Below are 16,983 nucleotides of genomic sequence, written 5' to 3'. Positions count from 1 at the left end.
AGAGGGGGGAGGGTCAGAGGGAGAAGCAGACTCCCTGCTGAGCAGGGAGCCCGATGCGGGACTCGATCCTGGGACTCCAGGATCATGACCTGAGCCGAAGGCAGTCGCCCAACCAACTGAGCCACCCAGGCACCCCGACAATATATTCTTATGGTTCAAAAATTCAAAACAATATAAAACTGTATCCAATGAAGACTAACTTCTATCCGTGCCCCATCCATCTCATTGTGCTCCTTTACCTACCTACCATATTGGTAACCATTCTATTAGGGGTTTTTTTTGTATTCTTCCATTATTTCTTTATGAAAATAAAACTATATATCCCACTCAATATACACATCCCCATATATCCTACAGATCTTTCCTTTACAAGTTTGTTAAGGGCATCCCTGCTCTTTTTTCAGCTACATGGGATTCCTGTAAGTAGAAGTGCCACAATCCATTTAATTACCCTCAGCTGATTAGGTTTGTTTCTTTCATATCTTTTGTTTCATTCTTTACACTATACTGTTCAATAATAAAGTTATTTAATAAATAAATAGTGAATATATGTCATGTATTTTTTTCAGTTATCAAAACTCTTCAACACAATAAACATATTACCTGTGTTTTTGGCCAAGTATCTTGCTATTGCCAGGCTCTGGTGAAGGTTAAGTCCATCAACTTCCAAAATGGGGATTTTACCAAATGGAAGAGCTTAAAAAAATAAGCAAAAAATCAACTTCCATAACAAAATCAAGTAATACTACTTCCATTTTTACTGATAATTATGGAAACAAATCATGATTTTAAAGTTCTGGAATTCCTGGATATTTGTTCTAAAAGGGACAATAGGCCCCCTCTAGTGGAATCTTTATAAGTCTTTTAGAAGAAGAGTTGTTAGAAGACCTGCTGCAGAGTTCATGGCAGCACCAGGTCTAAAACCCAGGTTTATAGTGATACCACATATTAAACTGTGTATTACCTCATAGGCTTACATATACCTACTACTTACCTTTTAAATAAACCTGTCTTTTAAAGCTTCATTAATTTTTGTGGCCTCGATCAGTGATACCATTAATTATTCTTTAAAACCATAGTCTGGGGCACCTGGGTGGCTCAGTCGACTAAGCATCTGCTTTCGGCTCAGGTCGTGATCCCAGGGTCCTGGGATCGAGCCCCACATCGGGCTCCCTGCTCAGCGGGAAGCCTGCTTCTCCCTCTCCCTCTGCTCCTCCCCCCTGCTCGTGCGCTCTCTCTCTCAAATAAATAAATAATCTTAATAATAAAAAAATTTTAAAAAGAAATAAAAGAAATTTTTAAAAGATGAGGAAATGGAGAGTTTGATTTATATACTGAGTTATGGTAAGGAATTTAGCCACATTCTTATTTTGATGAGGGACTATGTGAAGTATATAGTAAGGCAGCAAGCAATTTGTACAAATACAGGGCAGCCTCAGAGCAGATGCATTAACATTTTATCTGTAGATCCTACTTTGTTTTCTTATCTAAACTTATTATATTTTTGTCAGAGGGTAATATATGTTTTTATAGAAAAATTCTAACTTGAAGATAAATAAATTCTACCACATAATTATAACCATTTGAATATTTTAATTGCTTTCTCATTTATATTTAAAAACAGCATCCTAAAGTATGTATTTGTAAACCACTTTTTTTATTTGACAACATCTTTTTGAAATCTTTCCAAATCAGTGAAACATCACCTTTTTAATGGCTACGTTATATTTTATCATATGTATTGATCACAATTTTTCCAACCAGTGCCTTACTTTGGGAAATATAATTATTTTGGGAAGAGAGAAAAGAACAAAGTGCCGCTCACAATCCCTTGACCCTAGAGCAACTACTACAATCAACCGTCAAGTGTCTTTCGTACACATAAGTAAAAGATGAACTGTGCTTCACGTCAGGAATCAAACCGTCTTTGAGTACATACCTAATGAGTGTGCCGAGTACTAGTCTTCGTGATGCCTCATCTGCAGCGAAGTATGTGATTAGGAATTGACATGCCTAACATTTTGAGGGAGGCCCCCTTTATGCTAGGCAGTGTACTACATATTTAACGTACCCATTAGGTTTTCTAGTTCTCACAACAACCCTATGACGTAGGCATTAACTATTATCTCGTTTTACAAATGAGAAAGTGAGGTGAAGAGAGGTTATATAATTAGTCCAGGTCACATACCTGGTAGAGGTGAGATTCAGACTGAGTTCAGCTGGAACTTTTGCTCAGCTGTGTTGATAGTTCTAAGAGCCATGTTTTGAGAATACATTAAAAATCAGAGCAAACCCAGAGGATAGTATCCAAGTTAGAGAAGGGTCTGAAAACCACATTTTATAAGGCTTGGCTGGAGAACTTGGCACTCTTTACTGGGGGAGATAAAACAAACGAAGACAAAAGAAACCTAATAGCCATCTTCAAATATGGTACAGCTGTCAAACGGATGAAAAATTGGACATTTTCCAACTATCTCTAAAATGCAGAGCTACAATTAAAAGGTACTTTAAAAGGCACAGATATTAACTCAAGATGAAGAATACTTTTTTAGCATTGGCACCATGGATGACCTGTGGGATGGTAAGCTTTCAGCTACTAGCAGCATTTGAGCCAAGATTGGGATGATTGCCAACACTTGGAATATCGGGCTGCATCTAACAAGAAGAAATTTAAGAATACAAATGCCAAGTCCTTCATTTGGTTCCAGAAAAAAATTAATAATTTTGGGGTTATTGGAGATGTAATCCAACAGGGACTCAGTTCTGTATTCAGCCAGTGACCTTTATCTTCACTCAGAGTATTATCATTGAACTGTATACACAGCAGTGGCTTTTTCTCTATGCTGTCTTAAAGATACTAGACTGCTTCAAATAATTGGATGTGAAAGAAGGAATAATCCGCTTTCCACGATTTAAGATGATATGTCCAAGACCGATGTATGAAAGCCACTGAGGAGATAGATTTTAATTTTATATAAGGAAGAGTCTTTTAAAATTTTCCTTCTTTGGGGCACCTGGGTGGCTCAGTCATTAAGTGTCTGCCTTCAGCTCAGGTCATGATCCCAGGGTCCTGGGATCGAGTCCCGCATCGGGCTCCCTGCTCCGCGGGAAGCCTGCTTCTCCCTCTCCCACTCCCCCCGCTTGTGTTCCCTCTCTCGCTGTGTCTCTCTGTCAAATAAATAAAATCTTAAAAAAGAAAAAAAAAATTTTCCTTCTTTCTTCCCAGAATTTCATGGAGACATTGGACACCCTACACCTACTGAGTCTCAATTTTTCTAATCTTTTTTCTCTTATTTTTTAGTTCTTTTTCCTATTGTACTTTCTGGAGGAGTTCCTTATTTTTTATCATTTCATTGATTTCATTTGTTTTGTCTGTATCAAATTTTTAATTTTCAAAACCTTTTTGTCTCTGAACATTTCTTTTTATAGCATGCTTGTTCAGAATATATAGAATTTTTCTCTCTGAGGGTCTTTTTTTTTTTTTAAGATTTTATTTATTTATTTGATAGAGACACAGCGAGAGAGGGAACACAAGCATGGGGAGTGGGGGAGGGAGAAGCAGGCTTCCCGCGGAGCAGGGAGCCCGACTGGGGCTAGATCCCAGGACCTTGGGATCATGACCTGAGCCGAAGGCAGACGCTTAATGACTGAGCCACCCAGGCACCCCATCTCTGAGGGTCTTATATTTTTTGAAGTTTTTTTCTTGCTACATCACCCTGATGCCCTCAGCTGATTTTTTCTCCCTCTGCTTCTTTGTTTATGTCTATTTCACATTAGAGGTCTTCTCACAAATATCTCTTAATTTATGGTTTGCCATTCCTGTTTTAAATAAGCGAAAGGAATAGAAGCTAATTGGAATCTCAGTGTATATGGGATCGGGCTGGGCCATGGCCTTGAGACTCCCACCTGTCCAGTGTCTGTTAGACATTTCTCTGGGACTGATCGGCTTCCCCCCGAGAGAACTCTTTCTGTCCAAGGGATACTCGTCTGGGTGTAGCATTCTGATTGGGGAGCAGGGGATAAGGGCTCTGAATCTCACGATTTAGTTTCTAGACTTCCACTGACTCCCGCTTGTAGTATTGTGTCCTCAGAAATGCCTGTTGTCCCACAAAGCTCTGGTCCGTCGTCTGTTGAGAGTCATCTCCATACTGCTTCCAGGGCGGTCATGCTGTTGCTTCACATGCTTCCAGTCCACCCTCTGTCGGTTCAGCTTTTAGAGTTCTCTGTTGCTACCAATTCCTGAGCCTCTTGGGGGCTCCCTGCAGTGATTCGGCTTGCCTTCACCTCTACCAGGCTTATATTTGGGCATCACTGGCCTACTTAGTCACCTTACCATTCTTGGACCTGTTTTCCAGCTTTAAGAATTTTGTGCTCTCTTATTCAAGCTTCATGTCTTTGTTCTTGTAGGGCTTTGCCTTTTTTTTTTTAAAGAAGTATTTTAATGTTATTTGAAAAGAAAAAAATGTCAATACCTGTGCACAGTCCACCAGGTTTGACCTGGAAGAACTTTTTTTTTTTTAAGATTTTATTTATTTATTTGAGAGAGAAAGAGAGAGAGCGCGGGAGCATGTGTGTGCACAAGCAGGGGGAGGGGCAGAGGGACAGGGAGGAGCAGGCACCCCGCTGATCAGGGAGCCCCATGAGGGGCTGAGGGGCTTGATCCCAGGACTGTGAGATCATGACCTGAGCCGTAGGCAGATATTTAACAGACTGAGCCACCCAGGTACCCCAACCTAGAACTTTTTAATAGAAATATCCAATGATAACTCTAGGTTATCACAGAGGGGAGATCATAGAGGGTTTCCAACACCAGAGAGCACTCCTGAATCAGATAGGAGATGAGGCCAGCTAAAATTTGTAATAAACTGTTTTTAACATTTATTTTTTCCTTTTTTCTCAAAGCAATAAAGTCAGGATTTCCCGGCTTCCCTTGCAGTAATGTGTAACCATGTGAAGAAGTTCTTGGGCGCCTGGGTGGCTCAGTTGGTTAAGCGACTGCCTTCGGCTCAGGTCATGATCCTGGAGTCCCAGGATTGAGTCCCGCATCGGGCTCCCTGCTCGGCAGGGAGTCTGCTTCTCCCTCTGACCCTCACCCTTCTCCTTCTCTCTCTCTCTGTCATTCTCTCTCTCTCAAAAATAAATAAAAAAATTAAAAAAAAAAAAAAAGAAGTTCTTGCCAAGGGGCTATAAGCAGAAGTGAGGTGTAAAACTCTCTGGTCATGCGGTTGAAAGAAAGAGATGTGCCTCCTTCCCTTTCATACTTCCTGTGAGCTGGAATGCGGAAGGAGACAGGACTCTCTTACACTATGTAAATAAGACAACCAACTAGGGGTGGCAGATCAACAGAAAAAAGGAACGTAATCTTTGACAGCTCTGTGGAGGAGAACTGCCATATCATCTTGGGCTTTTATGCAAAAGAAATAAATTGCTATCCTCTTTAGTCCATTTTTGTGTTGGGTGTCTGTTTTTGTTTTTTGTTTTGTTTTGTTTGTTTTAATTTAAATTCTAGTTAGTTGACATACAGTTCAATATTGGTTCAGGAGTAGTGTTCAATGGTTCATCATTCACATGCAGCACCCAGTGCTCATCATAACAAGCGTTATGTTAATCCCCATCTCCCATTTAGCCCATCCCCCACCCACATCCCTCCATTAACCCTGTTTCTTCTCTGTTGTTAAGAGTCTCTCATGATTTGTTTCCCTCTCTTTCTCTCTCTTTTTTTCCCCTCCCAAATGTCCATTTTGTTTCTTAAATTCCACTTGTGCTGGGTGTCTGTTAAAGCATTGGAAACTATATATATATATATATATATATATATATATATATATCCTAACCATCATGAACTTTAAGATACCTTCCCACTCTGAGAATCTATGAAAATATTAGGTGCCTGGGTGGCTCAGATAGTTAAGCATCTGCCTTCGGCTCAGGTCATGATCCTGGAGTCCTGGGATCGAGTTCCACATCGTGCTCCCTGCTCCTTGGGGAGCCTGCTTCTCCCTCTGCCTCTCTCTCTCTCTCTGCCTCTCTCTCTCTCTCTGCCTCTCATGAATAAATGGATAGAATCTTTAAAAAAAAAGAATCTATGAAAATATTAAGAAAATTTGGCAATTCCATTTTCAATAACATAGTGAAAAGTCAAGATAGAATAGGGTATGAGGCACTCAAAGAATTTATATCTAAAAACTAAAAGGCAGAATTTGTTATATGTAACATCTTTTCAGCTTGTTATCCATCTTAATTAATGGATAAAATTAAATTTCACCCATTTTATAACAACAGAATTAAAAATCCCATGTACAAATTCTGATAGCAGGAGGAAAGTTTGGATATTAATGAGAAAGTTTCATGAGAACAGGAAATAAGATATTCTAGCCCACCAGGGAAGAGTTCTCTAACAAGGAAAAGAGTGGCTACAGGGCTAATGATTTTAAAGGAAATCATGTTTCCAGAAGGCATGTGGCGATACGTATTGTTAATATGCCAGTTATCATGGTGTTATTGGCGTTATCTAGTGTAAATAACTTGGGCCACTCAATGAAATTGACCTGTGTTTGAAAAACAGTTTTACCTTGCTAGGACTGTGAACCTGGAAAAATTACATAAATTCTGTGTGCTATAGTTATCCCAGCTATGAAATAGATACAATAATACATCCCATGAAGGCATGCTGGAGAAATTAAATGAAATCCACCAGGTGCCCAAAAGTCTTCAAATACTCAATAGTTGTTTTCAACTTCATCTTTAAGCAAATTTGTAATAATACAAACACAAAAATGTGAATTTTGGACAAATAATTAATATTTAGTTAGTATTTCTAGGCAGACACGATGGGCAAAGAATTAGCTCATCTATTCTTTCTTCATTCTAAAAAAGAAAAGAAAATAGCACCTAGAGGATGACTTACAGCTTACTGAGAGCCACACACTTTTTTTTTTTTTTTAAAGATTTTATTTATTTATTCATGAGAGACACAGAGAGAGAGGCAGAGGGAGAAGCAGGCTCCCAAGGAGCAGAGAGCCCGATGCGGGACTCGATCCCAGGACCCTGGGATCATGACCTGAGCCGAAGGCAGACGCTTAACCATCTGAGCCACCCAGGCGCCCGAGAGCCACACACTTTTTAATGTAATAATATTTCTAATTCTTCCCCTTTGTCCTGAGTGCTAACTAGCATGTTTTCATTGGATTACCTGCCCAGTTTGTCAATTTGCTCTTCCCTCTGATCAAACATCCCAGTTTTGTTCACATATTCACCCTTCTTTTGAATAGTCACATACTTCATGAACATTGATTCTAACCCCAACTTCTGAGGTAGACTAGATGGTTCAAGGTTCTTCCCATCTGCTTGGTCAGTGACTGGTTCAGAAATGGACATGTGACCCAATCTGAGCCAGTGAGACATGACAAGTTTGCTGAGGTCTTCTGGGAGTTTTTGTTCATTCTTCTGGGAACACTTAAGGAAGCAGTGCTCTTGGGGCGCCTGGGTGGCTCAGTCGGTTAAGCGACTGCCTTCGGCTCAGGTCATGATCCCAGGGTCCTGGGATCGAGCCCCGCATCGGGCTCCCTGCTCCGCGGGAAGCCTGCTTCTCCCTCTCACACTCCCCCTGCTTGTGTTCCCTCTCTCACTGTGTCTCTCTCTGTCAAATAAATAAATAAAATCTTAAAAAAAAAAGGAAGCAGTGCTCTTTCTCTCTCATATACCTCTTGATGTTACTGTTCAAGGCTGTGGGGCTGAAATTGCTGCAAACTTATTGCTACTAGCCTCATGCCGGCAACACAGAGGAGGAAAAATGAATAAAGTCATCTCCTGAAACCTGTCCTATTTCTGGATTTTCAGTTATGTGATACAGTTTCCTTCTTATTTAAGCCACCTTGAGTTTGGTTTTCTGTTAGAGCGGCATATCTGATCCCTTGTCAGAAGATTGTAGATATCTGTAGTAAGCCCATCCAATTCGAGTTGTCAAGAATACTCGCTTCAGGATGCCCTCTTTCAGCTCTTATGACAAAACTTCTTATTGTTTATCTTTATATATTCTTTCTGTGAGGTTTATGTTTTCATCTTGAATAGGAAAATTTGGGCCACATAGCATTGATTTAACTTTCCTGAACTGCTGCTTCTCAATGTAAAGCTACATGAGATTTAAAAACCTCTATTTTTTCATTTCCCCGAGGAAAGACAGAAGGTTTTGGAGACATATTTTCCCTACATTTTCATAAACTGTTACTTGTGCCACTTACTTGATTTGACTTCAGGCCAATCAGCTTGTTCTATCCTGTGGTCTTCATATTTTATGTCCAAATAAGCAAATATGTAACGAATAATTTCTGCTCTCCCCCTCATATTAAAATAAATGAGTTTGTAGTTTGGCATGGTAAGATTCTGGAAAAAGAAAAATTGAAAGATTATTCTAACAGCCCTCTAGAGATGTTTCAACATTTTCCTTTGGGGACTTTTTCCAAAACTTTATGGCATATTTTGAGATAACTGGAGATATTAGAGAATATTTCAAAGCCTGAATCCTAATAACATGGGGAAAATTTGACAGAATTAAGATCATGACCCTCTCTTTAAGAACTAACTGGATGGGGCACCTGAGTGGCTCAATTGGTGTCTGCCTTCAGCTCAGGTCATGATCTTAGAGTCCTGGGATCAAGTCCCATGTGAGGTTCCCTGCTCAGCAGGGAGTCTCCTTCTCCCTCTCTCTCTGGCCCTCCCCCCCACAGCTCCTGCTTTCTCTCTCTCAAATAAATGATTAAAATCTTAAAAAAAAAAAAAAAAAAAGAACTAGCTAGAACATTCCAGTGAAATAACCAGACTCAAATTTTACTTACAAAAAAATTCAGAGTGAGAGGCTATCTATCACCAACTGTCAGAGGACAGAGTCCAAAACTTTCCATTTTAAGTTGTTTTTGTCCTGCCTTTACTCACTTGTAATTTGACATTTGGTTTATTGTTTGCTTTGGTGACTCAGCTGAGTTTGTGAGGACAGCTGGATGAGGATTTCAAGAACAGGGTACATGCAAGAGGATGGGAGCCAAGCGTTGCCAACCTGAGCTGGCTGTCCATCCACTCTCTTCCCACCCCCGTGGAATTCCCCTCTAGGAATCAATGATTTAGGGAAACATTGCTCTCTTTTTTTTTTACTGCATCCATGCCGCTGGGTTTCAACTTCTCTTAAATTTCGGAGAGTTGGCTAATACTGGCGGCATTGGGTAAGCTGTAGGTCATTACAATTTTTTGATTTTCTGTGATTTGTATCCTCCCATTGTCATTGTTTATAAACAATGATTTTAAGCAATAATAGTAGCACGTATGGTAATTTTATGATGATCCGGCAACTGAGAAAGAAACATTTTCATTTGAAATTCAGCTCTTCATCTTAGTTGCTATGTATCTTTGGGCTAATCAATAAAATCTCTCTGAATTTCAAAGTCCACTTCTGTAAATAGAGGTACTAATACGGATTTGGAGATTTAATGAGGTAATACATGTAAAGCATTTAACACAATGCTAAACACTTAATTATTAGCTATCAACAATAATAACTTTGAATTCATTCTATGGTCAAGAATAAACACTGTGAATACAGTACACTAAAAATAAATAATAATCATAGTAATTCCATGAATAGAAGTCATAAATATCATTAATTTTAAGTGGTTTAAGTATAAATAGTTCATTTTCTGCTAAGGAAGTCTTTCAAGGATATTAATGGAATGTGAGATAGAAAAGTTGGGCTGAACTCTCAAAACAAAATTCTATCTGAAAGCACATCACAGGGTCCTGGGTGGCTCTGTCGGTTAAGCGTCTGCCTTCTGCTCAGGTCATGATCCCAGGGTCCTCGGATCCTATCGGATTGAGTCCCGCATCGTGCTCCCTGCTCAGCGGGGAGTCTGCTTCTCTGCCGCTTCCTTGGCTCATGTGCTCTCTCTTGTGCGCGTGCGTGCTCGCTCTCTCTCTCTCTCTCAAATAAATAAAATCTTAAAAATATATATTTGAAAGCACATCACATAAAAGGTCAAACACAAACCATAAAAATCCAGATTGCCAAGTTCGTGCATTCATGGTGTCTATCTATGGTGAGGATGACTGCAAAGAACTGTCTGGTTGCCTATCTAGACCCCCTCAAGATCCAAGAAATGATGATGATGGTGATTTCTGGTGAATCCACTTCTCTGGGCCTTGGTTTTCCCTGTCCAGGTGTTGTGGGTGGGGCTGGTGCTCCTTGCTGGAAACAGAGTCACTCTGAACATCCCATGCCCAGCCCACTCCTGTTAGCCAGTCCAGTTTGCACCCAAGCGACATGTGGCACCTGCCACACACATCGCTATGTGAGGGAGTGCTCTCTCTAGAGGGAAGAATTCACTGGAGTGAACTAATGAAATTCCAAGATTTACAGCCCCAGTACTTTGGGGGAGAAATATGCATAGAAGGAGTTCAAATTTGGGGTTAGGACTAAATGAAGCTTAATGTGGAGCTTAGAAATAAATAGTGGGAAAAATAGGAGAGTACAAAAATAGCCAATAAAAAATGTAAAGTAGTAAGCTTCCTTCTGAAAAAAGGAAATACTTATGTAATCACAATAAAGGGAACATTCTTATCTAGGAAATAAAAAGCGTAGTGGTTACAATTCCTTGATCTATCTGTTTTAAATCTCAAAAGAACAAAAAAAGCCTTCAGAGTGGAAAAAGTGTCATTCTTGGTTGCAGTTTTTATTTGGCGAACATTTTACACAACTTTCCTTTATTGATTTTTGCTGTCATAGGTCAATTTTTCCTCAGCAACAGAGACATGATATGCATTTTCCTTACAAACATTATATGAGTAGATTTATATACATCCATTATGATCAATATTAAAAATTAAACATAGAACTTTTTCTCATTTGGTCAAATGCCATGTAAATGTCAGTGTCTACCTCCTAATTCTGCATGAAAACACAGGGATTGTTTGTTGTTGTGGTTCATTTGCAAATACGTGCTATTTTATATTGTGTTTCACTCAAGTAAAGAAGACATTAAGAAATCATTAGCGTAAGTTGGCAGCTATCTATAGTTCTCTGCAAATATATCTTTAAATCTAAGATTTGGCACAGGTCCGTGACCATCTGACAAATGCTTATCTTTCCTTCTAGAACATCCTTTCAACAGTCATGACTCATTAATGAAGCTGTACTTGCACAACACATTCCTGTAGTTACTTGCATAATTATATTTTCTACTGAGCACAAGTCTGGTTTCTTGATTTTTACAGCTACAAACTTCCAAACCTGAAGACTTTTGTTTTTTAGGGTAAATGTGCACATTTTTAGAACATGAAAAATAAGTAAATGTAAATGCAATTGGAAACATTTATGGATTCTTCAAATCCTTTCTATATTTTATAAAGCTTTTGCATAAAAACTAACAGAAGAGGGGCGCCTGAGTGGCTCAGTCGGTTAAACATCTGCTTTGGCGCAGGTCATGATCCTGGGGTCCTGGGATCAAGCCCCATATTGGGCTCCCCTGCTCAGTGGGGAGTACCTCTTCCCCAGCTTGTGCTCTCTCACTAGCACTGTCTCCCTCAAATAAGTGAATAAAATCTTAAAAAAAAAACAAAACCTAACAGAAGAAATTCCAGGTAAATATCTGTATGGTGAAAATTTATAAGGAAATTTATAATATAAGCTAATGATCACCAAAGAGGACAGTGCCTAAAAAAATTTTTTCCCCTCACTGCAATTAGCAGTATATTTGTTACAATAATCTCACTTTGTTAAAGCCTTTACTTCATGAGGATGACGGGTTAAAAGGATGAAAGTAAGACATACCGCGCTCCCACCGAGAGATGCAGTGAGCAACAGGCTCAAGGGCGGAACAGATCAGTGGCAAAGGGAATGTGTGATTTTGGGGTCACCCCTGCCACTTACTATATGAATGGCCTTGGGCAAGTCACCTGTCCCCAGCTTTAGTTTCCTCACCTGTAAAATGGTAAAGCAGGTCCCTGAGTTCGGAGAGAGGCAGTGTCATCCACGAGGGTAGCTCCTTCAGAAAAAAGGAGAATCAAGTTCCCCCTCAAATGGGAGACTGTATAGAGACGCACTGCTGGAAACTAGGGCCTGGCAAGCTTTTATATACAACTTTTAAAAGGTCAAATTGTAAACCTCCAGTAAAACTGATAAAGAAAATGTATGAAAAGTCATAAAAATTAATATTATACACAAGAAGGGGTCATAAGAGCAGATGAAATAGATCATTCAAAATCATAAGCTAACATGGCAAATAACTTTATGTTCCTGAATCTGAACGCTTAAATGGAAAAATTTTTAGAAATATGTGAACTAACACAAATTAAAACAAAAAACAAAAAACACCTGAAAGCTTGCATTTAACACTAACCAGTAAAGAAACTGAATTGGTAGTTAGTTACATTCATGAAAGACACCAGGCCCAAAAGAAAATAGAGTCTACAAAAAAAACTTAGAGCAAACATCATACATAATGGGGAGCCAATAGAAGCATTTTCTTTAATGTCAGGAATAATGAGAACCCCAGTATTACCCTTACTGTTCAACATAGTCATGGATGGCCCAGCTAACTCAGTAAGATAAGACAACAATAAACAACATATGTAAGGAATGGAAAAGAAGAGACAAAACTGTCCTTATTTGCAATCAGAGTTACTGTTTGTATTTAAAATTCAAGAGTGTCTGTGAATAAACCTGAGCCTAAATTTCAAATGGAAATGCTAAGGACCAAAGTAACCAAGACAAATTAAGAGAACAGAAGGAGAGGACTTGACCTACCAGATTGCAAGACTTTAAAAAAACCTTGTAATGAGGATAATGTGATCTTTGTTCAGGACCAGACGTCTAGAGGTGTGTAGAGTCTAGAAACAGAACCTCAGATATACGACAGACATGCCATTTCAGTGGGGATCTAATGGGACCAGACTGAGACAAAGAAGAAAACTATAAAAAATTAGATCCCAGCTTCCCATAATATATAGAAATAACACCCAGCTGCATGATAGACTAAGTATGCTTTGCCTGGCCTAGGCAAATCCCAGTATCATGCTGTTCCCTGAGAGCTTCATTTCTGAGCCCTGAACACTGTCACTCCGTGTTAAGAATCCCATGTAGGGCACGCTGCAAAATGTTTCCTGAAATGATACAGGACAAGAAGTAAAAAGGTAAGCTGATTGTGCTTAATGCTTTCCTTTACAACTAAAACTAACCACTGGCTTCCTTCCACTCTGAAGAAGTCATTTAAAGTTCCTGATTCAAGGGGCACCTGGGTGGCTTACTCGGTTAAGCGTCTGCCTTCGGCTCAGATCTTGATCTCGGGGCCCTGGGATGGAGCCCCACATCGGTCTCCCTGCTCAGCAGGGAGTCTGCTTCTTCCTCTCCCTCTGCCATTCCCCCTGCTCATGCTCTCTCTCTCTCAAATAAATAAAATAAAAGCCTTTAAAAAAAATTAAGTTCCTGATTCATCAGATAAATAAAAAACCCACTTAGAATGTGTTTGAAAAATAAGATACACAGTTTCTCAAAGAACATATGAATGATGATTCATAAAACCCCTGCATAGACACTTTCACCTGTGAACTCAGACAGATGGAGCCATTAAATGCAAAAGAAGATTTAGCTTTTAATATATAATATTTAATGTTAATTAAATATTTGATTATTTTAATTACTTAAATATTTAATTATAAGAGATAAATAATTAAATTATTTAATCAATAATCAATTAATATTTACATGGAAAATAATAGTGTTTTTGAAAAGTTCTGTCTTGGGGAGCTTCTTTCTTTCTCCTCGTTTGTAGCTCTTTTTCCTTATGGTAACACTGGCACATTTCAACTGATTAACAACCACAAAACACAGGACTATTCAATCCCAGAGACAATTTTAATGCGGTCATTGATAAAGTACAAGCTATAATAAAACCATTTCATTTTAACTGAGCTGATGTTCTAATCTGTATGTTGCTATAAGCGCACAGTAAAACATAGTATCAAAAATGCTAATGTCTGCCAGAAAGGAGATAACTATCCAAATTCAACTCTGGCCAAGGAGGCTAATATTCATTTACTATGTTACATACCTTGAAGATTTCAGCAGGTAAATGAAAAAAGGAATTGAATTTTTGGAGTAATTTTGATGGATAGAAAAACTTACAAATAAGGAATTAAGTATTAACTATTTACAACTCACTTCAAAACCTAAACGCTATTTATTTTACTCATAAAAGTGTTGATCTACATGAGCTCTTACTCTTAAATAAAAGGAATGTCAAACATACTCAAGAATTCCAGATATAGTTTTATATATGCCTAGTCGTAATGCAATAACCTACAAGTCTGAAGTATAAGAACAAAGATTATTTGTGAATTTGCCGACAGTTCTTTGCTAGATCCCAACTTGACCAGTATTTAACCTACACAAAATGTACCGGCATAGAGTATAATGTTTGTGATCCCATCATATAGACTGTAGTGTTTTGAATTGTAAAAAGTGGATTTAGAGAGCAATCACAGGAGCTGCTATTGTCTACATAAGAACTTCTTGCACACTATGGCATTAAATAACAGCACTGCATTACCCGCTAACAGTTGGTGGTAAAGAATGTTGATTTCCCTCCTTCACAGGGTCCCCGAGCGTGTCTAGTTCGGTTCTGGAAAAGTTGCCAGGTTGAAGTTAAATTGTAGGACAATAGAGAAATATAAGCATTTTTGTTAACTGAGTAAAATACTGATTTCAGTCGAATCCTGAATGTTTAATTTTGCATTGGCAAGCCAGGATCTCTCTTTTCCCACCAAAGACCAACTAAATATTTTAAATTGTTGCCTCACGTTAAAGCCAAAGCAAGAGGAATAATTGAAATATCCTTTGGGAGCTGAGAGGCTCAAATTCTTAGTCTGGGGTAAATGCCTTAAATTACCTCTGAAACCAAATGATGACAGAATGCAATTCTTGGCAAAACACGGAGATGCTTCAACAAAATAGCCTTAAAATGATAGAAAATATTACAAAGAAAATCCCTAAACAGAAAGAAAGAAAGAAAGAAAGGAAGAAAGAAAGAAAGAAAGAAAGAAAGAAAGAAAGAAAGAAAGAAAGAAAAGAAAGAAAGAAAGAAAAGAAAGAAAGAAAGAAAAAGAAAAAGAGAAGAACTTCTCCACTGCTTCACACATTGAAAATATTAGTGGGGAAAATTCTGGAAGAATTTTTCCTCCAGTACTGACTGCATTTTTTATATCCACTAATATCTACTTAATCTACTTTTATATCTACTAATATCTACTTAAAGGATCTTTTAAAATCTTAAAATCCTTCAAAATCTCCAGTACCTATATTTCTCTTAGAAACTAGTGTTTGATTTTGGGGAGCCTGGGTGGCTCAGTTAAGCATCCAACTCTTGATTTAGGCTCAGGTCATGATCTCAAGGTCATGGGATTGAGCCCTACACCGGGCCCAGGATGGAGCCTGCTTAAGATTCTCTGTCTCCCTCTCCCTCTGCCCCTTCACCTACCCTCAAGAAAAGAAAGAAGAAAGAAAGAAAGAAAGAAGAAAGAAAAGAAAGAAAGAAAGAAAGAAAGAAAGAAAGAAAGAAAGAAAGAAAGAAAGGAAAGAAAGAAAACTACTGTTTGATTTCTACCTGGCCACTAACAGAGAGGCTCTGAATGAGAGCTGAATGAGTGGCATGGTGAAAATAGGTATCAGTTGCTCAGTCACACACAGAATATCACAGTAATAAAAAACACTAAGATGAAGAAAGAACACTATCTCATTTCTTATCTTTGTAGAGTTCAGTCGTATCACTTACTTGTGCTACGTCTCTGTGGAGTCTCTAGTATCTTCTATGCTCTCATCAGTGACTGCATCTTGGGTTTATATGATGAGTAAGGGACAATCACAAGCCAATGAGAGACGGAGCAACTTACTTCCCCCTAAGTCTCTTCCTTCATTTCTTAGATGAGATATGCCTGCCAAACAGTCCAATCCTGCAAAGACTTCTGGTTCTTCTTGGCATTTTATAGGATCTCTGTGTGTAAATAATAACCTAACATATTTGCATTCCGTTGATAAAATCAAAGTTATAGGTGCCGATGTGTGCCTATTGCTACATGCTCATCTATGTTTAAAAACCTTACACCATAGGCTCCCGGAGAATGAGAGAAAGTGAGCACAAGTAAGCCTTCTTTTCAGATATGCACGGGGCTGGCTTCTGCAATTCACTAGGACTCCTTAGGGAACGCTTGGCTGACCACGTCTTCACCGGGACCCTCCTCCAACAGTCTCATCCCTCACCTGCTGTGTGTTTCTTCGTTACCATGTCTAACAACATAGTGTATTTTCTTGGTTGGTTTTCACCCTCCCCCAGCAGAATGTGAGCTTCGTAAGAGCAGGCCTTTCAGTGTTCAGTTTACTGTGGTGCCCTCGTTATGGGAAGGAATGCCGAGCACATCACAGCCACTAGTATATCTTTGCTGAATGAATGATTCCAAATATTATATTGTCCCACAAATCACATTTTTACGAGGACTCCTTAAGTTCTCATTGCTGCTAGCATATTTCCTTTACACTCCTTTTCTCCGAAGAGCCATATTGTTTAAATATTTAGTGAGTACCTAATCTTTGCCGGGTACTATTCTGGATAATAGAGGTAAAGCAGTAAACAAAAACAAGAAAAAAAAAATCCTTGCCCTCATGGAGCATTCTTTTTTTTTTTTTTAAGATTTTATTTATTTATTTGAGATAGAGACAGAGACAGAAATAGTGAGAGAGAGCACAGGTGGAGAGGAGAGGGAGAAGCAGGCTCCGCACTGAACAGGGAGCCCCACGCTGGCCCCATCCCAGCACCCTGAGACCATGACCCTAGCCCAAGGCAGAAGCCCAACCACTGAGCCATCCAGGCGCCCCCCCTCATGGAGCATTCTTACAATATTAGTAACAACAACCTTAGGAGGTTTTGAGAGCATTAAATGGGTACGTAAATG

At 39.0% G+C, this 16,983-nt stretch overlaps 1 protein-coding gene across 4 annotated transcripts in view; it reads right to left on the bottom strand.

Moving 5' to 3' along the window:
• The window catches only part of HPGDS (hematopoietic prostaglandin D synthase), a 48,070-nt gene extending 32,185 nt beyond the window's left edge, over positions 1-15,885 (bottom strand). For 2 of the 4 annotated variants that reach the window (XM_081812128.1, XM_081812125.1), the window contains exons 1-3: positions 15,810-15,885; positions 8,241-8,382; positions 604-696 (exon numbers count right to left, since the gene is read on the bottom strand). In XM_081812128.1, coding sequence (XP_081668254.1) covers positions 604-696; positions 8,241-8,373 — 226 coding nt within the window. In that variant the 5' untranslated portion in view covers positions 8,374-8,382; positions 15,810-15,885. Of the gene's footprint in view, positions 1-603; positions 697-8,240; positions 8,383-8,834; positions 8,910-11,962; positions 12,027-15,809 lie in introns of those variants that run through there. The other 2 variants (XM_081812126.1, XM_081812127.1) reach the window with 2 other exon arrangements.
• Positions 15,886-16,983: the final 1,098 nt, after the last annotated feature.

Source organism: Leptonychotes weddellii, chromosome 2 (genome assembly GCF_054177405.1).
Source record: "Leptonychotes weddellii isolate Sample4059 chromosome 2, ASM5417740v2, whole genome shotgun sequence".
Taxonomy (NCBI): domain Eukaryota; kingdom Metazoa; phylum Chordata; class Mammalia; order Carnivora; family Phocidae; genus Leptonychotes; species Leptonychotes weddellii.
The sequence above is the reverse complement of the archived record's forward strand: the minus strand, read 5'-3'. Positions and strand labels throughout refer to the sequence as shown.